This window comes from Zalophus californianus, chromosome 6 (assembly GCF_009762305.2).
Source record: "Zalophus californianus isolate mZalCal1 chromosome 6, mZalCal1.pri.v2, whole genome shotgun sequence".
Taxonomy (NCBI): domain Eukaryota; kingdom Metazoa; phylum Chordata; class Mammalia; order Carnivora; family Otariidae; genus Zalophus; species Zalophus californianus.
Window position 1 is genome coordinate 33,523,523 of NC_045600.1, and position 25,140 is coordinate 33,548,662.

At 35.0% G+C, this 25,140-nt stretch overlaps 1 protein-coding gene across 11 annotated transcripts in view; it reads right to left on the reverse strand.

Annotated features, from left to right (window-relative positions):
* The window catches only part of GPHN (gephyrin), a 624,840-nt gene that overhangs the window by 77,185 nt on the left and 522,515 nt on the right, over positions 1-25,140 (reverse strand). For all 11 annotated transcript variants that reach the window (XM_027571275.2, XM_035728121.1, XM_027571272.2 and 8 more), the window contains 3 exons: positions 16,777-16,869; positions 5,816-5,871; positions 340-459 (listed from right to left, as the gene is read on the reverse strand). In XM_027571275.2, the coding sequence (XP_027427076.1) occupies positions 340-459; positions 5,816-5,871; positions 16,777-16,869 (269 nt within the window). The remainder of the gene's footprint in view (positions 1-339; positions 460-5,815; positions 5,872-16,776; positions 16,870-25,140) is intronic.

A 25,140-nucleotide genomic window follows, 5' to 3' on the forward strand; every position in this document is an offset into this window, starting at 1 on the left:
TCTCTGCTGTTCTATTTGAGGTAGTTTCCTTCCTTGTTTGCATGTGAAATTTTGCAGATCAAATGTGGTTCAAATTCTGTTAAAATTACAGTAATGATCATAAAAACAGCTCCTGTAACAAAAGATTTTCAAATATAAGACAATTCCTATTTACTGGAGACCCATACACTACAATGTAAGATCCGAACATTACCAAAACAAATGAACAAACAAACAAAAGACAAAACAAAAACAAAAAAACCCAACCCAACTGGATTAATCTTATAAACATTGCAGAAAATGGGCATGGTTTGTAATACTGCCATAGGAACAGAGCAGTAAGACCTGGTGATGACGTACATCATCGGATTCCCTGATTAGTTCGGTATCTTCTACTTGTACTACTGCATCAGCACCGCAGGGGATTGGAGCACCTGTTGTAACCCGCATGACTTGTCCCGGCATTACTGTCTGAGTCGGCTGAAAATACAAACATGTAAGAAAGAATTGATTTACTTTGCTGTTGCAAAGGAAAAGTCTGCAGGAGATGTATTATTTTTAGAAACAAACCATTAAAGGAAAATCTTATACTCTTATTCATTTTGGTCCAATGTAATAAAAACTACCCACGAACAGGTGCATTTACACCGAAGAGGCTTTAACTTGATTTAAAGTAATGACCATTAGACAGATGTCTATCTTGGTGCCCTGTTCTCCTTTTGAAGAACTGTCACTTAAAATTGTCACTATTGTGTTTCACTCAAATAATGTGAATTTTCTTAATACCTATATGTAAAGTGATTTGAGTATCTTTAAGAAAAAAAATGCCATACAACGTGATTTTATGAAACACAGTTATGAAAAACTAGCATGTTGTCATTTACTTAGGTTCTGACATTTAAGAATTGTAGTACTTTATTAACTAAACTTTTTGATTTAATAAAGGCAAGTCAAAAATCATTTTAATTATTTCACTTGAAAATCTTTTAAAACATATTAGTTCATCTTTCAATAATAAAAGTCTAGAAAATGTAATTAAGTAATTCAAAAATGATTCCAGTGTCTGTAATGATTTGTGTTAAACACTATATCCAAGATTTTCATTATCTGAGCTCTCATACAGATGGTACAGGAGACTGACCCCAGGACTTGACCTGCAAACTTCTCTCAGCATAGAGAAAAACATATTTCTGTAAGATCAATTTGACAGGTTTGATTTGGACACATAGGCCAATGATTTAGGTCACAGTTGGGAAAAGGAATGCTTCAAATTTCCCCTAAAAGAGAATTCTGAGATAATATTAATTTCCTGATAAAAAAGAGATCTTTCCAAAGATATCTGCTTAAGTATTTAAAATCTTAGGTCACAACAATGTGAATATATATAACATTACTGAACTGTACACTTAAAAATGGTTATGATGGTACATTTTATGTTATATATTTTCTACCGCATGAAACAATTTTTAGGGAATGGTTAAAAAATACCCCTCTACTGGATGTACAAAGCAAAACAGGAAATTTATTAGAACAGCCTTAAAAATCTTTTTTCAATAGTATTATTGCTGCAAACAATACCACCAATAGCTAAAATTATCAAACCCTTCAATTTATACTAGGTACAGAGTTAAGTGCACTGTTAAATTCTAGAATGTAAGCCCTACAAAGACTGGGATTTGTCTTATTTTTTGTTTGCCTCTCCAGATCACATCTTCATTTTCTATCCTGCGCTATGGCCCAGAAGGCTGACCTCTATGGACTGTTGCATCCAGGTTCCCATCACTCTGGCTTCTGATTAGGTTCAATCAATGGGAGTGGTCAGCAAGAGATTAGAGGGTAAGACAAAGGGAAAAGTAGGGTTTTCATTCTGCTTGCTCTTTCCCTGCTGGGCTGCAGTTTGGTGATGGCTATATCATCTTTATTACTGAGGGTCACAGCTCCTATTGGGTGGCCCTATCTCATAGCTATGAATCTCCTCAGGTCTAGGTACCACTCTTTCCCTTTGCCCCTTTAGACCTAGAGGTGGTTGGTAAGGGAGTGTCACTGTTAGTACCTGGGTGCTTAACATTCCTTTGTTGGTTTCCCTTAACCCTATTTCTTGGATATAGTCCCTTTAATCACTCCTTTTCCAGAAATATTTATTTCTTTCATACCAAAGCCTAGAATATGTCTAGCACAAAGTTGGTGTCTAGAATGAATGAATGAACATGTATGATCTCATTAGCTGACAACTACATGAAGTATTCCATCCTTCTTGGCTTAAAACTCCAGTGTTCTCCCTGATTTTCTCCCAAAGCTATTGGCAAAAGAGATTCTTGGGATCAGCTCTGGCATTGAGCTATGTATCTTATATTTCCTTATTCAGCTACTTGAATAAAAGACATTGCAGGCTTTCGGAATGGTTACATTTTTATGTGATTTTCTACCAAGATGCTGCATAGGGTTTCATATGAAAAGTTTAGGGCCCAAAGCATTAAAGTTAAAAAAGAAAATTCAACCTCAATATTACTCATTGTCCAGGACATCTCTTAATATACTATACATGGCCATTTTGCAGTGCAGTGATTTTTGATGAAAAGCATTAGTTCTGATATATGTATTTTTTAATGGAGGTACTAATGCTGAAACTATCTTTAGAGTCTATGGAACAAAGATATTTAATATAGGTCTAAACAGGTCCTTCTTTTGCTGAAAGTGCCTTTGTGGCTAAGGCAGAAAGCAAATCCTAAAGTGAGTTTCAGGGCAGTTGCTTCTTAAGCTGAAGTTTGTTGGTCTGGAGCCCTGCCTCAATTTAGTCAGGTTCAATGTACCATACTCTATAAATTTACTTTAAGTTTTATTGTGGTTGTACCTGTAATTTTCTCTACTTGTTTTAAACCAACTCTTAAGAAGTGTTTTCATGTGATTTTTGAATAAAAAATTTGACTCCTCTCTAAGATTAGTAAATCTAAGTGATATGTGAAGACTTCCTACCAGCTCACTTAAATGAGATCCAATGTAAAAGATATCATTGGATATATATATATATATATATATATATATCCACTTAGAGTAAACACAGAAACCTCAGTTGAATGGAATCAGTTGAAAAACTTAGGAATACATGAAGTACTTCCTTTAGATTGTTAAGAGTAACAATTCTTTACAAGTAACTCATTCTTTTTTTATTGCTATACCTTATATGTTTTATATAAAGTAAAAATGGTTAAAATCTTGATTTTTCCTTAATGGAGGTGTTGGGTTTTTTTGAGATTTGACCAAAAACAGCACTTTATAATCATGTAATATTTTCTTTGACAGTGTCCAGTGCTAATCAATAGGACCAAACTATAAGTGATTTAAAGTCAAGTATTTTGGTGCACCATAAAAGCATTTTGTAAATTACTGTCTCAGTGTATGCAATGGCACCTAATTCTCAAGCATATGTACTTTCAATAAGTGAGCAATTTGGCTCTTTTAAGATCTCCAAGATTGCTATAAAGTCTGTATGATACCTTAGTCATAGTTAAAGGACATCACAGATAATTTGAAGAGAAACCGCATTTTCTTGTATAGTTTTCATCTTTTTTTCCCATCGACCTTACAAGAAGTTAGCAACTTTTAAGTTTCATGACTTTTCTTGTGTTCCTAGTTCTCTTAACTAGTAAATAAGGTTTAAGAAGACCACAAGGCACTTATAAATCTGTTACCTATCTACCTATTTATACTAGGCTTTGACTACCACGAACTATTTGCAGTTTCTTAAACACTCCATGCAATTTTTAAAAACACCTCTGTGTCTTGATTTATACTGTTCTCTTGGCCTAGAATGTCCTCTTCTCATTTCTGTTTTTGTAAAATCCTCTTAGGTCCAGCTCCAATGTTATTTTCTTAATCCTCCTAGGATGAAATGCTCAACCTCCCTATTGTCATGCACAATACATGACTGATAGCATTATTTTAACACTTAATATATTATATTTAGTTGTTCTGTCTCTTTCACTAGATGTAAACTCCTTAAGAGTAGAAATCATATCTTAATCTACTTTATATCCCTAGAACCCAACACAGTGCTTGGTACACATAGTATGTTTGATAAATGTTATTAGATAGACTCAATTGAAGACCAGAGACCTAGAATAATTGGTACTTTGTGGTCTTGTTATACAAATGGATGCTTTAGATATCCCACACTGATTGAAATATATATCAAGAAGTCAAATAAATTACGAGGTCATAATACAAGTCATTTATAAAAAAGGGACCCAGGCCTAGCTGTTCTTTTTGTCAGGAAAACAGTTATGAGGATTAAAATCAGCCTGTGTACAGCACCTAATCACTATAGTGCCAGGCTTGGCTTCAGCGATCTATCCACAGTTCTCTTCAATGCTTGGATTTAGGGATGAGGTAGCCTCATCCTGGGGTCACCACCATGGGCACCATACTTCTCTTATATATATCCTTAACTTTTCCATATTTTCATTACATATGGGAGTACATACTAAGCCAAGGAAGAAAAGGCATGGGACATAGCTTTTGCCCAAACCTCCACATTCATTCATTCATTCATTCATTCATTCATTCATATCCTCCTTTATTTTTATATAATGCTTATGAATGTTTGGTAGTAGCAGAGGAAAAAAGTATCTTGATCTTCTGGTTCTATTTAATAAGGCAAGAGCTCTTTTAACCAACCTTCAAAATTCACTGGACTAACATATGCTCTCTATTTCCTCTTAAACATAAAGATGCTTACAGCACTGTTTAAGTTTGAGGCTGTTAGACCCTTGTACGATTGTAAAGTACTGCTTTACAGTTCAATTGACTTTCTTCCCAAACTTGTTTGTGCCAGTTTGTGGCAGCAGTTGCTACTGAATTATGTAATTTAAATAAATATTACATAAATTAATACATATGAGTGTGAAAAGTTTTTTTCCTAGAAAAATTAAGTTAAACCTTTGGAAAAACTCAATTAAAAAATTTTGCCAAAAGCAACTGTCAAATTAACTGTGGGTAAAGTAGCTGTAAAAATTGTAAAAATACAATAAAAATCTAGAAGGATTCTATACTTAAGATACTTTGCAAATGTCCTTAAAATTTTTTCCACTTTAAAGACCAAAACTGGAAATCACATAAGTGCTTTTGGGTGTGATTTATGTAAGAAAGACCAGATAGAAATTGAAATAGTAGATACTTGTTAAAATAAAAGTATTAGCTCTCCATCAAATTATTGACAAATAAATTTCATTTAAGTTAAACTTATATTTATTTTAAAAATATAAAATAATTTTCCACTTGTTTCCAATTAAATGGCCAATTACTAGTCTCAAAAGCATTAAATAAGAGGACTTCTACTGTACTTCCATTATGGCCCATTAGTGCTTCATTTCTTAATAGAAATATATATACACCTGTTCACTGGCTAGCCCTAGTGAGCAAAGCTAATCTAAGTGATTAGCTTGAGTGGTTAAATAATTGGCTTCTTCTAGTTTTCCCTGTTTGTAACACAGGTTGGAGAAAACTCTGAGAAGATCACCTAGAAACTATAGATCTATTCAGAACATTAATGTTTATATAGGAAGAAAGAATTATCTAATCATAGGACTGGAAAATGTTTGTGGGGTATATTTCTGAGACATACCAAAAATACCATGCTGTATATTAAAAGATGCAGATTTCTTTCAGTTAAAAAATAATTATTTTGGCTCTTTCTCATGGGAACCTCCTTTAATCTCTTTGATAACCTGTCTAATTCATCTCTAAGATTTCCATTACAATGATGGTAGAAGGTTAGAATTCAATGCTAAAAGTCCATGAAACTGAAATCTTCAGGGCCTTTCAGGCCTATGAATCTCACCTGCTCACCAGCTTGGGATTCCCCAATGATGAAACGATCTCCTGGACCATCAGCAGCTGTGAGGTGAAAAGAACCAAGAACAAACATCAAAATGGACCTATAACAAGGAATAAGGATCTAGTGTTGGAATTCTAAAATTTGATTCAAATGATCAGATAAAGCTTCAGGAAAATGAATACTTTTCTGATCTCCTAGACCAGACAATGGCATTATTACTACTGGTTTGATCTTTGTATCCACCATTCAGAAGTACCAGTAGAAGTGATTCTAAACATGCTGTTTCTTGGTGTCACTGGAGATGGTCTTCCTGTTGCTCCATAATTTGATACTTGTATTTTTAATTTTTTTTAAAGATTAATTCATTTAAATGAGAGAGAGAGAGAGTGAGAGAGAGCATGTGTGAGTGGGGGGAGAGGCAGAGGAAGAGAATCTTCAAGTGGACTCCCTGCTGAGTAGAGAGGCCGATGTGGGCTGATCCTACCACCCATGAGATCATGACTCATGAGATCACGACCTGAGCTGAAACCAAGGGTCAGAAGCTCGAATGACTGAGGCACCCAGGAACCCCAAATACTTGTATTTTTTAAATAGAACTATTTCTTCTAGCCTGTCCTTCAAATAAATACCCCCCTTTCTATGGGTATATATTTGTGATGTATGTATACACTACGGTGGATATATCTATCTATACTGATATATTACTATTTATATTCATATTTTTCCATTTTCTATAAATTTCAAACTATTTCATACTATTTTCTTATTTATCACCCAGTCTGATTTTCATAATAACCCAGTCGAGTAGAAAGAACATATCTTCTTTTTTACATTTGACATTTGAAGGGGATGAGTCACAGAATGAAGGAACTTAGGTTGACAAATTCTTGTTAGTAGTAGACCTAGGACTAAAACACAGTCCATTAATTCCCAATACAGTATTTTTTTTTAAATAATTGGCCAAAATGCTATTTCTAAATCATAATATATAGGAAGCTGTGCATTCCAATTTCCATTGACTATTTGTTTTTAAATCAGAAGAAATACTTTCAGAATTAAGATGGAAATACTTATCCAATTTTTTTTCTATATACAGTATATATAGAATTACCCCATCCCCCCACCCACCTCCCCTCCAGCAACCCTTGGTTTGTTCCCTGTAGTCTGGCATGGCTTGTCTCCCTCTGATTTCTTTCCATTCTGTTTTCCCTCCCTTCCCCTATGATCCTCTGCACTGTTTCTTATACTCCACATATGAGTGAAACCATATGATAACTGTCTTTCTCTGACTGACTTATTTTGCTCGACATAATACCCTCCACTTCCATGTCAATGTAAATGGTAAGTATTCATCCTTTCTGATGGCTGAGTAATATTCCAATGTGTGTGTATATATACACACACACACATTTTCTTTATCCATTCATCTGCCGATGGGCATCTCAGCTCTTTCCACAGTTTGGCTATTGTGGACATTGCTGCTATAAGCATTGAGGCACAGGTGCCCCTTCGGATCACTACATTTATATCTTTGGGGTAAATACCTAGTAGTGCAATTGCTGGGTCATAGGGTAGCTCTATTTTTTACTGTTTCAGGAACCACCTGAGTGGCTATACCAGTTTGCATTCCCACCAATAGTGTAAGAGGGTTCCCCTTTCTCCACATCCTCATCAACATCTTTTGTTTCCTGACTGGTGTGAGGTGGTATCTCATTGTGGTTTTGATTTGGATTTCCCTGATGCCGAGTGATGTTGAGCATTTTTTCATGTGTCTGTTGGCCATTTGTATGTCTTCTTTGGAGAAATGTCTGTTCATGTTTTCTGCCCATTTCTTGACTGGATTTTTTTTTTGTTTTTTGGGTGTTGAGTTTGATAAGTTCTTTATAGATCTTGGATACTAGCCCTTTATTTGATAAGTCATTTGCAAATATCTTCTCCCATTCTGTAGGTTGCCTTTTAGTTTTGTCGACTGTTTCCTTTGCTGTGCAAAAGCTTTTAATCCTGATGAAGTCCCAATAGCTCATTTTTGCTTATGTTTCCCTTGCCTCAGCAAATTATTTTTTTTTAAATTTTTTATTGTTATGTTAATCACCATATATTATATCATTTGTTTTTGATGTAGTGTTCCATGATTCATTGTTTGTTCATAACACCCAGTGCTCCATGCAGAATGTGCCCTCTTTAATACCCATCACCAGGCTAACCCATCCCCCTACCCTCCTCCCCTCTAGAACCCTCAGTTTGTTGTTCAGAGTCCATCATCTCTCATGGTTCGTCTCCCCCTCTGACTTAATCCCCTTCATTCTTCCTCTCCTGCTATCTTCTTCTTTTTCTTTTTTCTTAAAATATGTTGCGTTGTTTCAGAAGTACAGATCTGTGATTCAACAGTCTTGCACAATTCACAGTGCTCACCGTAGCACATACCCTCCCCAATGTCTATCACACAGCCACCCCATCCCTCCCACCCCCAACCACTCCAGTAACACTCAGTTTGTTCCTGAGATTAAGAATTCCTCATATCAGTGAGGTCATATGATACATGTCTTTCTCTGATTGACTTATTTCACTGAGCATAACACCCTCCAGTTCCATCCACGTCGTTGCAAATGGCAAGATCTCATTCCTTTTGATGGCTGCATAATATTCCATTGTGTATATATACCACATCTTCTTTATCCATTCATCTGTCGATGGACATCTTGGCTCTTTCCACAGTTTGGCTATTGTGGACATTGCTGCTATAAACATTGGGGTGCACGTACCCCTTCGGGTCCCTACATTTGTATCTTTGGGGTAAATACCCAGTAGTGCAATTGCTGGATCGAATGGTAGCTCTAATTTCAACTGTTTGAGGAACCTCCATACTGTTTTCCAGAGTGGTTGCACCAGCTTGCATTCCCACCAATAGTGTAGGAGGGTTCCCCTTTCTCCACATCCCTGCCAACATCTGTCGTTCCCTGACTTGTTAATTTTAGCCATTTGCCTCAGCAAATTATTAAGCCTTTCTCTAAACTTGTTTTCTTGTTGATAAAAATTGGGATAATACTTTAAAAATAATATCTTTTAAAGCTTTTTAATTCTTTCATTCATTCACTAAATTTCTATATAGTGTTCTATGTCCTAAGTGTCATATCAGATGCTGGGACAGAATGGAGTAAAACCAGCAGACATGGTTTCTATTCTAATGCAGCTGCGATGTTTTTCAAAATCTGGACCAAATATGGAGGTGGACTGTAAAGTAAACTTGTAAACAATTTTTAAAATGAGAATGAATAGAAATATATTTCATCACACATGGTAAGGATGAATATTGTTTCATGAAACATTTTTGTTTATATGTGTGCATATGTACATTTATATATTGTATATGTTATACATATATATTTTAAGATTTTATTTATTTGACAGAGAGAGACACAGCGAGACAGGGAACACAAGCAGGGGGAGTGGGAGAGAGAGAAGCAGGCTTCCTGCAGAGCAGGGAGCCCGATGTGGGGCTCGATCCCAGACCCCTGGGATCATGACCTGAGCCAAAGGCAGACGCCTAACAGCTGAGTTACCCAGGCACCACATGTTATATATGTTATATGTGTGTGTATAGTATATTTAATATGTGTCTTCTTATGGGTGGGGTTAAAGCCATTGATGTAGTGGAGGAGATGGATATTAATCAAATAATCACACTAATGAATATATAACTGCAAATTATGAAAACCATTCTAAAGGAAAGGAACATAGTTTTATGAGATCATACAATGAAAGTGCCTGAAGTATACTGGAGGGTCAGGGAAAGCCACCTTGATAAAAGGATCTCTGGTTTGAATATGAAGGATGAATAAAAGGTAAGTAGGCAGAAGGGGTATGTAAGTGTGTGAGAGAGAGAGAGAAAAGAAGAGAGGGAGGGAAGGAAGGAAGGAGGGAGGGAGAAGGAGAAATATGAAGTGGAAATGCTCCATCTAAAGATCTTCATCTATGTGCAAAGGCCTCTGGTTTATATCCTCCTTATACCTTATGCCCTAGCCACTCTCAATTTCTAGAACTGTAGCTCCCTGAGAATACCAAGATGACTCATATTTCAGCTTCATAATATATGTTACTTCCATTGCTTGGAGTGTCCTTTTTTTTAATCTGTGACTTCTGATTAAAGACTTCTTAGCTTTTAAGACTCAGCTCAAGTGTCACCTTTTCTATGAAGTCATACCTGACTCCTCTTCCCTCAAGAGTCAGCTACTTTCTTTTGTTTCCCCAGTGTATTCCCTAAATAACCCTAATTATGGCTTTTTAATTATTTGCAATTATTTGCTTATTTGTCTCAGGGGAATCCATAGCACTTGCTGCATAGTAGGTATTCAATAAAATTTCAATATGTGAAGTATTAAAAATGTTCAACAAATGAATGAGTATGGCTTCTAAGAATCTATTTAGAAGGATGCATGCATACATGAACAAATAAATCATATTTCTCAACACAAAATGCTATATTTTGAATGCCTTCCATTTCCTGCTGGTCTATGTATATAGTTTTCAAATGTGAGTCAACATTGACCGTTTTTAGAATGTTTAGAAAGACTGCTCTGGTTAATTTTATATAATAATTTGGATATAGAGTAGTGCCTAGCTCATCATTGATTTTCTTTTTTTTTTTTTTTTTTTTTTTTTAATTTTTTATTGTTATGTTAATCACCATATATTACATCATTAGTTTTTGGTGCAGTGTTCCATGATTCATTGTTTGTTCATAACACCCAGTGCTCCATGCAGAACGTGCCCTCCTCAATACCCATCACCAGGCTAACCCATCCCCCTACCCCCCTCCCCTCTAGAACCCTCAGTTTGTTTTTCAGAGTCCATCATCTCTCATGGTTCATCTCCCCCTCTGACATACTCCCCTTTTCTTCCTCTCCTGTTGATTTTCAATAAATATTTGTTAAAAGAATAAAGAAATGAATTTGGCATTTCCATAATACTTAGGTGGGGAGTTTGTAAACTGATTTGTACATATTAGCATTGTGTTTTCTAAATTTTCTTGAATAATTTCAAAAATGTGTATGCTTTATTTCTTCAGCTAGATTATGAGCTCCTTAGATATAGGGATCACTTCCTTTATTTTTTTTAAAGATTTTATTTATTTATTCATGAGAGATGGGGGGAGAGAGAGAGAGAGAGAGAGAGAGAGAAAGAGGCAGAGGGAGATACAGGCTCCCCGAGGGGAAGGGAGCCTGATACAGGACTCAATCCCAGGACCCTGGGATCACGACCTGAGCCGAAGGCAGACACTTAACCAACTGAGCCACCCAGGTGCCCCATTTATTTCTTTTTTGAAACCCTCTGCTCTTCAACCTTCTCCTGTCTCCTGTTCCTGACACATGCAAATACACCTACACTCAAAATGCCTTATATCAATATTGTGCACAAATGCTCCAAATAAATGTCACTGAATAATGAGTGGCTGGAGATCATCTGGGGCAAGCCTGCTATAGAGTGTCAAGAAGGCCAACATCTGGAAGAGTCCTTAAATGAATCTAAGGAAGAAAGGTGCACTGACTGGAGACAGAATATGTGCTCACTTACACTATGTTCTTCACCTTGCCCTGAGAATTTCTATCTGGGAAACATGTCTCTATATCGCTAGCTAAAGAAGGCTCAGTCAAACCAATTATAGAAGGCTCTTGGTAGCAAGAGAGAAGTTGTTTTTATTATTTCCTTTATAACAGTACTTCTCAACCCTCAATGTGCATACCAATCCGCTGGAGTTCTTCTTAAAATACAGATTCTGATCCACTAGGTCAGGATAGGGTTTGAGGTTCTACATTTCGAACAAGTTGATGCTGATGGTGCTGGTTAATGAACTACCCTTTTTGAGGAGCAGAGCACTCTAAGAGTGAATTGAATATAGACAAATTCAGACTTAAAGAAAACATAAGGAGTAAAAAATTAGTGAACAACAAAAATCCTGATTTTACATTATCACAAGGCTCACTATTTCTTAAAAAGACAGAAAAATAATGATCTATCTAACTTGCTGATATTTATTTTAAAATATCTATTAAAGAGACAGGTAAAAGAAAAGTTGCCATTTTCAAGATGAATTCTACAAGCTTGGGTGGGAAGGAGCAGAAGTGGAGGTATGTTGGCAATGAATCTAAAGCTTGGAAAGAAATAAACTAAGTAAGCCACAGCATGCCATTAGAAAAGACGGATGGATTCCAAGGATTACTGTAGAGGCTTATAACCCCCTCCCCCCACATTTAGAAAGTTCTCTTAATGAGTTTTCTTTTCTTTTTTGTAACTGTAGAATTTAATTTGAAGGAAGTGATAAAAACCAATATAAACCAAATTATATAATACAGCAAATGCATTATATAACTGATTCATAATGCTTAATGCTAGACCCTGAAATTGCTCCCACTTCTACCTTCTTTTTTTAATGTCCAGAAAACACTTTAGTCTTCTTCACCTGTTTATTTAAAGATTGTATCATTTTTAAATGAATACCATTAGATAACTATTGTGGCAATGATCTTCCCTGAGCCCTTTGCCATAGAACTACCTTTCATTTTCATTTTCCAGCCATACGGGAACTCCTTTTATGCCTCTTGAGACACTTTATAGCTATATGTATTTTCAATGATAAAGAGTTTTGACAGTTCCATGGTAGGACTGAATAAACTGAGACTATAGAGATGGCATAACTTTCAGAGGTCCTAGGAAATATCTTTGACAGAATAATCAGACAGAGGGATTAAGAATTGATTATGGAACCAAACTAAGACTTGATAATAGGCAACAGGGTAATAGTATTTATGTATATACTGAAATTAAGATTATAGAAAGTGTTGGGTGGGGCAAGGGAAGGTGATAAGACTAGCACAGCAAGATTAATACTTGCTGCAATTATACTAAGGAATTAAATCAGGTGAGTTGTTTGGAATTTTAAATCTGTGGCTTTTTCTTATGGAAGGCAGGAAGTTAAGAGTAGGACAGGTGAGTGAGCAAGCATTTTGAATTCTTTATCATCATCTTCCAGGAAAAAAAATGCCCATTTATTGTTAGTATGGGGAAAAGAGATACTATTTCCTTAAATGCAGTATTTTAAGTTTTTTGGAATTGACCAAAAAGAATTAATTCAAATATCTCTCTGTTCACTTGAGTAATATTCCCACATCATAAGGCCCTCTTCTTTATCCAGAGTGACTTATAGTGGAAGGCAACAGGTTATCAAATGGGAAACCAGCTGTGGCCAGGGATTTAGGTGGAAGAAATAGAAACCCTAGAACATGGCTTTTGTGAAAGAACAAAAGCTCTAAATCAAAGAGGTGATACTGAATTGTAGTATGCACTTTAACCCACTGGAAGGAAGTACAACAAAATGTAAATAGTGGCTAGGCAGTGAGATAATGGGTAATTTTAAAATGTTCTTTTTAATTTTCTGTATTTTTCATAAGTATGTATTTTATCCAGAATGTAAAAAAGAAAAATTTAAAATTTACCTTACCCCAATGGCAAAGATTTGTCTTATATCCTTACAGAATTGTTTGTTACACATGGTTCTTAAAATAATTAGTGGCTTGTTCAGACTTTTCCCTCTTTCTAAATCATCTCTGTAAAACAAGTTCTGAAGGGATACTATGCCTTTCGAATCGAAAAGTTTTAAGAAAGCTGAATTTGGGATTAAGGTACTTTTGCCTTTATTAACATCTACAAAAAAACTGTGAGATAATAGGCATCCATATCTCTAGGGGAAGGAGGAAATGCATCGAGATGATGAGCTTAATCAGTGTGAAGGGAGAAATAACTCTTCAAAAATATTAATAAAAGTATTGTATTGATCTTAATTAAGTGGTAACTTGCTACTTTCATTTTCTTTTATCTTTCAAATTCATTCCATCCTTGGGAGAGGTCAATTGTTAAGACTTGAGCCTGTCCCCTTCCCCAGCTGTCAGCACCCAAAATAAATCTTTCCCTTTCTCTTTTACAAAAAAAAAAAAGAAAAATCACTCCATCTTGAATGCAGTTTTAGGTTTATTAGGTTACAGGTCTTCCTATTATATCATGATTACTTGATTCCTGCCTTCTTTAAACTCTTTAAACTCTATTTTTTCTTTCTTTCTTTTTTTAAAGCCGTTCTTATTTCTTATTTGCTCATTTTTTACTGTCTTGATTTTTCAAGCCACATACCTTAAAGCAAGTGATCCTCCAACTGGTTTGGAGTTTTATGCCACATGTTTCTGAAGGATACTGGCTAATGCTTAGTGATTCAGAGCAAGTTAGCAACCTCTTTACACCTACAGGGTTAGCAATGCTCACAGGTGCCACTGGTTATTACTGGAAGGCCTACGGCAAAGGCAGAAGAGAAGAAAAAAAGGGAAAATAAAGGGAATGGGGAGAAAGGAATGGGAGTAAAGGAAGACAGGGGTGGAGAGAAGGTACACGAAGTAGAGAGCCACAACAGCTTCAAGGATATTCTTTACCAAACACTGCCTGTGGGCGGTGTTCTAACACAGAAAAGACTGGGACCACGCATCTTTGTTCACCGATGGCTTCTGCTGACTTCATTATGATGTTGGTGTATATACACAGACACAGCACACGTTCCCACTTTTGAGATTTAACCATATCCATAATGGTTATCTGTTATGTATTATGTCTGTTATATATTCTCTATCTTGGAGATAGCAACACTTCACAGGAAAGAAATAATGTGAACAAGCTGCATAATAGTCTGTTGAACGTTTTATATTGTGAGATGTTAGATGTTTTTTATTTGTGTGTGTGTGTGTGTGTGTGTGTGAAATAGCTAAAAACACCACCATTTCAAAACAAAAGAATAAATAAGATACCAGATGGTAATTTTATATAAAATTTCTTTGGCAGATTCTATGGTAGCAGAAAGGCTCTTCTAAGGCTCATGTAGGCTAATCACTCTTTTTGGCAACTAGAAAAGCTAAGAGTAATAGTTTCTTTTTATTGAGCTGCTGCTATTTCATGCAAAAATCACGCATGATTTTTGAAGATATAAGAACACCATTCTATTTGAGAATAATTCTATCTCAAATAATTTATTTTCTCACTTTCTCCTTCTTTATATTACCAAGAATGTAAAAAATAGACTTTCTTATCCCTTTGGTATTTCATTTGCTAAAGTTGTCTGTTCTACTCTGGAAGTAAGACTTCTTTTTCATTTTATAGTAATCCTATATGGCTACCAATTATAAATTCAAAACAACTGAAATTTTTTTTAATTAGTTAATTTATTTATTTTTAAAGATTTTATTTATTTATTTGATAGAGAGAGACAAAGTGGGAGAGGGAACACAAGCAGGGGGCGTGGGAGAGGGAGAAGCAGGCTTCCCGCTGAGCAGGGAGCCTGATGTGGGGCTCCATCCCAGAACCCTGGGATCATGACCTGAGCCGAAGGCAGACGCTTAACGACTGAGCCACCCAGGCGCCCCCAGAACTGAAATTTTACTTGGAGAACAAGAAACAAGAAGAGCCAATGAGACTATCAGAAGATTGAAATAATTTTCTTTCTGGACAATATTCATTATAATAAGCACTGTAGAAGGAATAAATTTGGAAGAAAAAAAATCATAAGAGCCACTGGGGATTTGTTATTCATGTTTTCAGAAATACTCTAATTTAGTGAGATCAAGCTGAATGAGATGCATCCAAGATAGTATCCCCAAGAAAGAATACACTAGTAGAAATGAATCTTTCTACCACTTTGTTTACATAGAATAGGAGAGTAACAATTCAAATAAATGTTAACCTTTTTTTTTCAGAAATGGTCTAAGGAAATGTGTTTATAATAATGATAGTGATAATAATAGTTACCATTATCAAACATTTTATAAAACAATTATTGAGTGCTTGTTTTTGGTGCCAGATAATTTACTAAGGCTTTCTAGGGTCTCATTAGATCCTCACAACTTGTTGGGGTAAGTATTGTTATAATTATCGTCATTTTACAGATGAGACAACTGAAGCTCAAAAAGTTTAAGTAATTTGCTCAAAGTTATAAAGATGGAACTAGTACTGGGACCCAGATCGCCCTTACTTTGCTTTTCAAAGCCCATAACCATAACCATTTGCTATAGTGCCTCCAACACAAAAAGATACTGCTAAGAAATCGTAATGGGACTTGGAGGAGATGAATGAATATATTTAATTATAAAAATGAAATTATTTTAATGGCTAGACAGAGTAAAAACAGCAACAAACAAGTTAGAGACTCCCTAAAGAACCATTAAAAAGGAACTGGCCTTCTTAACAGCTCTGATAAGCCGGGAAATGTCTTTAGACATTTCTTCAATGATATCAGCCTTGAGTTAATAACCAATAATAGTTTCTAAGTAATTCCATTGCATTTTCATTTTGGGTTCTTAGATTAGACTTTAAGCCGGCAATTGTTATTTAATATTTGCTTTTAACCTTTATGCAATCTCAGGGAACTCCAAAGGTATGAGCTGCTGGTACCATCGGAGGTTTCAGAGCTTTGAAATACAGCTCTTCCAGGGAATTAGAGGATTCCCCTGTACTTGCTTTTTATGAAGCCCTTATTGATGTTTGAGTTTAAAACAGAAGAAAAGCCCACCCTACATGATTCCTGTGTTGGGAATCTGTTCTTCTTTTTTGGACCACATAAATATTTTCAACTAGAAAATGTGGAAAACTTCCAGACCAAGACTGTCTGCTACCTGGTATGTGTAGAGGTCAAAAGAATAAATTATGGTACAGTGTTTCTATCAATTTCTACATATTTATTTGTCAACAAACATTTTCAAGTAATGACAGTACTTTCACTGAAAAGTTTTAATCCAGATTGTTATCTGTGAATAAAATTATTTTGGTAACCAGGTAGGAAAAAAGTGTAAAACTCATTGGATGCCTAGGCTGAGCAAAATATCTGAAGAAAAATAAATACAGTGTGAGTATGATGATACTCAAAGTCCCAAAATATTTACCTCGGACAGCATAGCCATCTTTTACTGATGCTGGAAAGGGGGGTAGGTTGTCTTTTGCATATACATCTTGAGCAAGGACTCTGCCCATTCCATCTGAAAAAAGAGAAAATAAGAAAAATATCGATTTTGAGAGCAATGAATGGGTTAAACAGGCAGTCATAAACAAGATGGATAAGTGCCTGTCTGACAAAGCTTATACATGGGCTCAGTCAGACCTCCTGATTTCTATCCCAAGGAGTTGAAGACAGAAGGAAGAGATGTATCCTTGTGTCTGAAATGAAAGATTAGATTCAGTCAATTAATAGTTATGCTTGCAGCGATTATTTGAATATGAGGAGCTACATAGTCATCAAAGATGTGTTCAATTTGTTGTGTCATTAATCCTTTAACAACCCAAAGAAGACTTTCTTTAAAAAGCCAATTCTTGAACATTTTCATATTTGTTGATCTGGTAATTTCACTTCTAGAAATCTATCCTAAGAAAATAGGTAAATCTTTATGCACATATTTAGTTGTTTACATTAGTGAGAAAAGTAAAGAAATAAAAATCAATAATATAGAAATTTAAGTAGACAAAGATCTATCCTTATGATAAAATATTATGCAGGTTAAAGTAATATTTATGAAGAATATTCATTGACCAGGAAAATTCTTATGACACATATTTAAAAAACATACAGAATTGCACATGTAGTGTATAATCTTTACTATATTAAGATAGATGTGTACATGTCAACAGAAAAAGATGAGAAGGGCATACATGAAAATATAAAGCATTTGTTATTTTAGTATATTAGAATTATGTATGATTTCCCTTTGCTATATTTTTCTGAAAATTTCCAAGTTTTTTTTTTAACATTTTATTTATTTATTTGACACAGAGAGAGAGCACAAGTAGGCAGAGCAGCAGGCAGAGGGAGGGAGAAACAGGCTCCCCGCTGAGCAGGGAGCCCGATGCGGGGCTCAATCCCAGAACCCTGGGATCATGACTGGAGCTGAAGGCAGCCGCTTAACCGACTGAGCCACCCAGGCGCCCCTCAAGTTTTTTATAATGATCAAATGTCATTTTTATAAAAAGAAAGTTTTTTTTTTTCTTAAGAAAAGTAAAGGAATTTTAGCCTTTGATTTTGGCTTTATTAACCTAAAAAAATTAGTGATTACAAATTAGCTGAGGGCCAGTAACCTGTCTTGTGAAATGACTATTCAAACTACTCTGGATAAAAATCATTTTCAGCTAGAGCTTAGGAATTCGAACTAGTGCCGAAAAGAATACAGGAGTCATGACCAATTCCTTAAATCTTCTTGTTAGAATCTGTCTTTATTATTATTATTTCAAAGAGGCAAAATAATAACAAATAGGAGGTGGAGAAGGAAGAAGAGGGGAAGGAAAAAAAAATCAAGCTTGTCTCCAAAGACTATAAGTAATACAGGACTTGATTTACATGAGATGTTCATATAATTGTTTCCAGAGCTAGATAGGAGTCTTTTTGTCTGTTTGTTTGTTTTTTTTGTTTTTGGCTTTGTCCTTCTTGCCACCCAAAGCCTCTGTTTTCCAGATCCCAGGACCTAGAAGTAAGTACCGAGAGATTTTTAATTTTGTACTCTGATCCACAGTGACAGTGATACTCTCCTTTTAGGGAGGTGACAGCTGAATTGGAAGGGAGAACTTCTTAGCAGATTCTAGCTTCAGATATTCCTAGACGGTGTAGCTATTCTGGAGCTATCCTGGAGCTATGGACCCCTATTTAGTAAGACCAGGGAAGTGGTGAAACCAGAATCTAGTTTGGATTCACTTATACAAAATTAACTGCCAAATGAAGCTATAAGATAGTTCCTGATGGTATTTGCCCAGGATCACAATAAACCTCCTGGGGTGGCTCCTTGCCTGGAACTAATCTGGCCTGGGGTGGTTCATGAAAATGTAAACTCTACCCTAGCTTAGATCCTAAGAGAATGACTTTGCTAGGATTTTGAATAGCTCATTAATAGTAACAGTTAATAATAAAAGATAGCACAAGGATATTAGGAAGTATAAACTTCCAGGTACAAAATAACTGGTTTGCCTGGGTCTTCAGCTTACAGATGGCATACCATGAGACTGAACAGTATCCATAATCATGGGAGCCAATTCCTCACAATAAATCTCATCAGGTATATATAATCATATATATATATTCCTATTGGTTCTGTTTCTTTGGAGAACCTTAACTAATACAAATGGAACAGAATAGAAAGTTCAGAAATAAACTTTTGTGTATACAGTCAAATGACCTTCAATGGGGAAAGGACAGTCTTTTCACAAATGGTGTTGGTGTTGGGAAAACTGGATATCCACATGCAAAAGAATGAAGTTGGATCCTTACTTTACACCATATATAAAAATTAACTCAAAATGGATTAAAGAACTAAATATAAAACCTAAAACTATAACATTCTTAGAAGAAAAGATACAGGAAAACTTTATGACGTTGGATTTGGTAATGATTTTTTTTATAATGGTGATGAATAGATAAAATGTTTTCTTTATTTTTTCTGATTTTATAATGAAACATTTCTCCCAACAATGTAAGTGGGCCTCAGTTTTTTAAAAGTTTTTATTTCAATTCCAGTTAGTTAACATACAGTGTAATATTAGTTTCAGGTGTACAATATAGTGATTCAGTACTTCCATACATCACCAACGCTCATCGCAACAAGTGCACTTCTTAAACCCCTTCACCTATTTAACCCATCTCCCTACCCACCTCCCTTCTGGTAGCCATCTAGTTTGTTCTCTGTAGTTAAGAGTCTGTTTCTCAGTTTTGGTAATGATTTCTTGAGTATGACACCGAAGGCGCAGGCAACTAAAGCAGACATAGACAAATGGGGCTACATCAAACTTAAAAACTTTTGTGTATCACTACTGGGTATTTACCCCCAAAATATAAAAACACTAATTCAAAGGGATACATGCACCCCTATGTTTATTGCAGCATTATTTAAATAGCCAAATTATGCAAGCATTCTGCGTCTACTGACAGATAAATGGATAAAGAAGATGTGGTGTGTATATACACAATGGAATATCATTCAGCCATAAAAAGAATGAAATCTTGCCATTTTCAACAATATGGATGGAGCTAGAGAGCATAATGGCAAAGTGAAACAAGTCAGTCAGAAAAAGACAAATACCATATGATTTCACTCATATGTGGAATTTAAGGAACAAAACAAAGAGAGACACACATACCAAGAAACAGACTCTTAACTACAGAGAACAAACTGCAGGTTACCAGAGGGAAGGTGGGTGGAGGGATGGGTGAAAAAGTGATGGGGGATTAAAGAGTACACTTATCATGATGAGCATTGAGTGAATCACTATGTTGTACACTTGAAACTAATCTAAAAAAAAGATTATATAGGGAAAAAACTTCTGTGCATTAGGGACAAAATCAACAGAGTAAAAAGGCAATCTATGGAATGGGAGAATATAGTTGCAAATCATCTATCTGATAAACAGTTAATGTCCTGAATATATAAAGAACTCTTATAACTCAATAACAAAAAGATCAAAAGACTCAATTAAAAATGGGCAAAAAATTTGAACAGATGTTTCTCCAAAAATGATATACAAATAGTCAACAACATATGAGAATCAACATCATTAATCATTAGAGAAGTGCAAATCAAAACCAGAATGAGATATCACCTCATACCCATTAGGATGGCAATTATAAAAAAAAACAGAAAATAACAAGTGTTGAGGAGAATATGGGGAAATTGGAACCCTTGTACACTCTTGGTAGGATTGTAAAATAGTACAACCACCACGGAAAATCGTAAGAAGTTTCCTCAAAAAATTAAAAATAGAAATACCATATGGTCCATCAATTCTACTTCTGGGTTTGTATCCAAAAGAATTGAAAGCAGCATCTCAAAGAGATATTTTCACACCCATGTTCACTGTAGCACTATTCATAATAGTCAAGTGGTGGAAGTAGCCCAAATGTTCATCAACGGATGAATGGATAAACAAAATGTGGTGTATATATTTATATACTGTCACATGATACAACATGGATGGACCTTGAAGACATTATGCTAAGTAAAATAAACCAGACACAAAAAGACAAATACTGCATAATTCCACTTACATGATGTATCTAAAGTAGTCAAATTCTTAGCAACAGAAGGTAGAATGGTGGTTACTAGGGGCTGGGATGAGGGGGAAAAGGGGAGTTGTTTAACGGGTGTAGAGTTTCACGTATCTAGTATGAAAAAGTTATGGAGATACATTTCACAGCAGTGTGAATGTACTTAATGCCATTGAATTAAACAATTAATAATGGTTAAGATGGTGAATTTTGTTAATGTGGTTTTTACTGCAATAAAAAAAGGAATGAGGTATTGATACATGCTATAACATGGATGGATCTTGAAAATATTATGCTAAGTAAAGAACCCAGTCACAAAAGACCACATATATGATCCCATTATATGAAATGTTCAGAGTAGGTAAACCTATAGTAGAATGTACATTGGTAGTTACTTAGGGCTAGATGGGGGTGACTGATGAGGATAGGAGAGGATGACATCTAGTGAGGATGGGGTTTCTTTTGAGGTGATGAAAACGTTCTAAAATTGACTGTGGTGATGGTTGTACCTATCTGTGAATTTACTAAAAACCCTTGAACTATATACTTTAAGTGGGTGAATTATATAGCATATGAGTTATATCTCAATAAAGGGCAAAGATAATAGATTAAAAAATAAGAATATTTATCTCATTTCGACATATACTATATTTAGAAGAACCAAGAACAGTCATTATTTGTAGCACACATATACCATCTGGTCTTTATAGACCTTCAAATATCATGGAAAGAAAAATAAAACATTTCACCTGGAAAGAAAGAATTGCTTCCCATTTAACTAAAGTTATTAATATAAATTTAATAATACATATAATTAGCCAGTTTTTTATTTTGGACTCATGCTAAATACAGGGGTTGCTATCTTTAAGGTAAATTTGTTCCCTACTGGATTAGTTCTGATTTTGGATGTGGTATCATGTTAGCAGCAGAGATTAAGTTTCTTCAAAGAAAAAAACAATCATTACCTCAAGTTTTGGTCTAAAAGCCTAGGGCAAGGGAAAGGATTGGGAGAAAAATATGCAATTGATTGAAAAATGGTCCGGGCTACCAGTTGGCAGAAGATATTAGAGAACAGAAGGAATATATGTCAGATATACCTCTCAGCTACACAAGCAACTATATCCATATCTCTCAGTAGGGTTCAGGACTAAACAGTCAATGGATAGCTCTTTCAAGCAGTTCATATTAGCCTTGATTCGATGTCTGCCCAGATGACCTATTTGGTAACTTAAAGAGTACATAGTAGTGGTGCAAATCACATGGGACATTCTTGCATACACGTACCTACATGTTAAACCATCCCTTCTCTTTGCCCATAGGTGGAGCCCAAGTATTGGTGTTGAATAAACTTTGGGCATGAGATTTTTAGAAAGAGAGGCTCAGCATTCAACTTGAATGGAACCAGGCAGCAGTAACTTCTCAACTAGATGTAATAACTGTTTTAAGTTTATAATTTGGTAGAGAAAGCTGAAGCTGTGGGAGCTAAAGATCTTACTAAAAGATACAATTTCAGGGAAACATGAGCAAAATTCCCTTTTCCCAGTCTTTCTAATCCAGTGAGAGCCCCATTTATAATAAGCAAAAGACAGTTTCCCCAATATATAGTTAATATGCTTTCTAGGAACATTTGGTGGTGGGAGTTTATAGCTCTTCACAGTCTCCAGTGAGCATATTTCAGTTGTAGAAAGTTAGGCGGTATACCAAGAAGCTATGGTCCTGCTTTCAGAATCTGAGGAGGTCATGTCTATTCTGTTCTATCCTATCCCATACACAATATTCTCTAAGTTCTGTATAATAAAGGATGTATTAAATTTGATGAAGATGATAACAATAAATGCATATTTCTAGATTCTGTGGGGATCAAAAATCTTAAACGTAGGGCTGTGTATCACTGGGGACCCTTGTCCATATATACAATTAAGTAATCTCAAGAGGTTGATAAGAAGAAAGGAATGGAAAAGACTGGTTGATGATTTACACTGTTTTGTGTAGTATGCTCACTTAGGCTGCAAGAAGACAGTGGCAGAGTGCTTCATTAAAAGGTGATAGACTTTTTATGTTGTCAGCAAGATATTCATATACAAGTCAGATTCCCACATGATAGTTATTAAATTCTCTACTCTTTGGAGTGCTAGCTTTTTTATACTGGGATGACTGGCCTAAAAAATATCTTCAGAAAGAGTCTTTATAGATTCAAATGGTTGACAATGGACATATATAGAAGGAAATCAAAATAGAGAGCTATTTATTAAGTTGAGTACAATTTGTAAGCACTGAATCCAAATGTAGTCTCTAAATGGTAAAAGTAAAATATTTAATTTGTTTGGTTGGGCATTTATTCTGGCACAGATATTACTTTTTTCTTGTGTCTAAAGTCGGATGTTAGGATACCCAAGTGGTTTTTAGATATAAGAGGGAAAAGTCACTTATCAAAATGATTTCACATTTGTAAAGATCCCTGTGTTGTTAGCTCTAAGAAGGCTTTGGAAGAAGTCAAGGGGAAACTCTGAATTCTGAGTGATCCAAGAAATTGATTCCTCGTCCTCACTTTGGGTAACCAAGATATTATCAGTTTTATGAATCAGAAGTGTAGGAATAATGTGGTAGATAGCAGAAGGCTGAAAAGAAAAGATACTATCTAAGGCTTCCTCATAGAAAACATGGATATTAGTTTGCTGTTGAATATAAATTCCTCAAAAGTTTACTTAAGTTCATTGTGACAGCATTGATACTGTACATTTAAAAACTATCATCCCTTCCAATCTATGTGAGAGGCTACTGAAGACTACTTTTGACTTAACAGCTATCCATTGTATTCACCAAAACAGTTGAGAAGGCAGGCTCGATACATATACTTACTCAGGCCAAATAACTATTGGTAGGAACAATATTAGCTAGGGCCAGGGATTAAGAGGAAAGATGAATGAAACAGGCAGATTTGGATTGTTACTGCATTAAAACAAAAAACCCCTTAAAATGAAGCATAGCATATTTAAAGAAAACTTCATGATTATTTAACAGACACTAAATATTTAACATGGTGGATGCCCTCAAGCCTATCCTAATACAATTTATTCTCCACATCTTCATTGTATATTTGAAAGACTAGACAACATTATAGTTCTCATTTATGCATTACAGTCTTCGTTTATATGAAAGTTTCAGATGTATAAACTGAAAAAGAGTGAATGATTGAGAGGTGAATATCCCTTTGATGAAAACAGGTATATTAATTACTCTCTAGTTACTCCATAAATCATGGTTATGGAATAGTACAATAAAAATCCCTATGCTTTTAAAATAGATAGCTTGTTCAAAGTGGCATTATGTTGTGTATTTGTATTTTTCCATCTAGGGATGCTCATTACCTGAAAGTGTGATGAGTAAGGGCAAGCATTACATTATGGTTCTTATGTCATAAAATAAAAATAAGCTTTGTGCAAAGTTATAGAATTTGGAATAAATGGATGTGTTATGATTACCAGAAATTACTGTCATGATTTAGCAATATAAAAATATGCAATGCAATTGGTAATAAACTAATTCTTAAGTTGTGTTGTGGTTTCATGATGTCTATTTTATTATTGATTACCATAACCTGCATCTGTGTTACATATATTCATTTCTATATATAATATATTAAGCTTTAAAAATAATAACAGTGTCACTCTAGAAAATATTTAACTTGACTAAAAAAAATTTTTTTAGGGGAAGTATTTTTAAAAAATATCTAAAATGTTCCTGAGGTCATAGAAAATATTTCAATTGAGATTAAGTGCTCACTTCTTTTAGTACTTAATGATGGACACTTTGCCACACCCAGGTCAAATAAATAGGGTGTCACTGACAAGTGGGTAACATTTAAGTCCAAGGGGTCAGGATTTGGTACAAATAAACAAAATGTTCTTTCTATTGTTTGAACAATTTAAACTTTTCTTTATTGGTAATTTCTTAATCACTATCCTATAAAATGTCAAAAGCTCCACAGGAAAAAAAAGTTTTTTTAATCTAATTTCCATAATTTTGAACTACATATCCTAGTATCCTAAAAATAATTAACTTTTTCAACATTGGTTTTATATTAGTATATTACAATGGTTATTAAAAGGGAAAAGGTAATATGCAAGAAGTATTTTATAAAAAGAAAAAAATACATGTCAAAATCAAGCTCCTCCTTAATGCCCATCACCCAGTTACCCCATCCCCCACCGCCCTCCCTTCTGCAACCCTC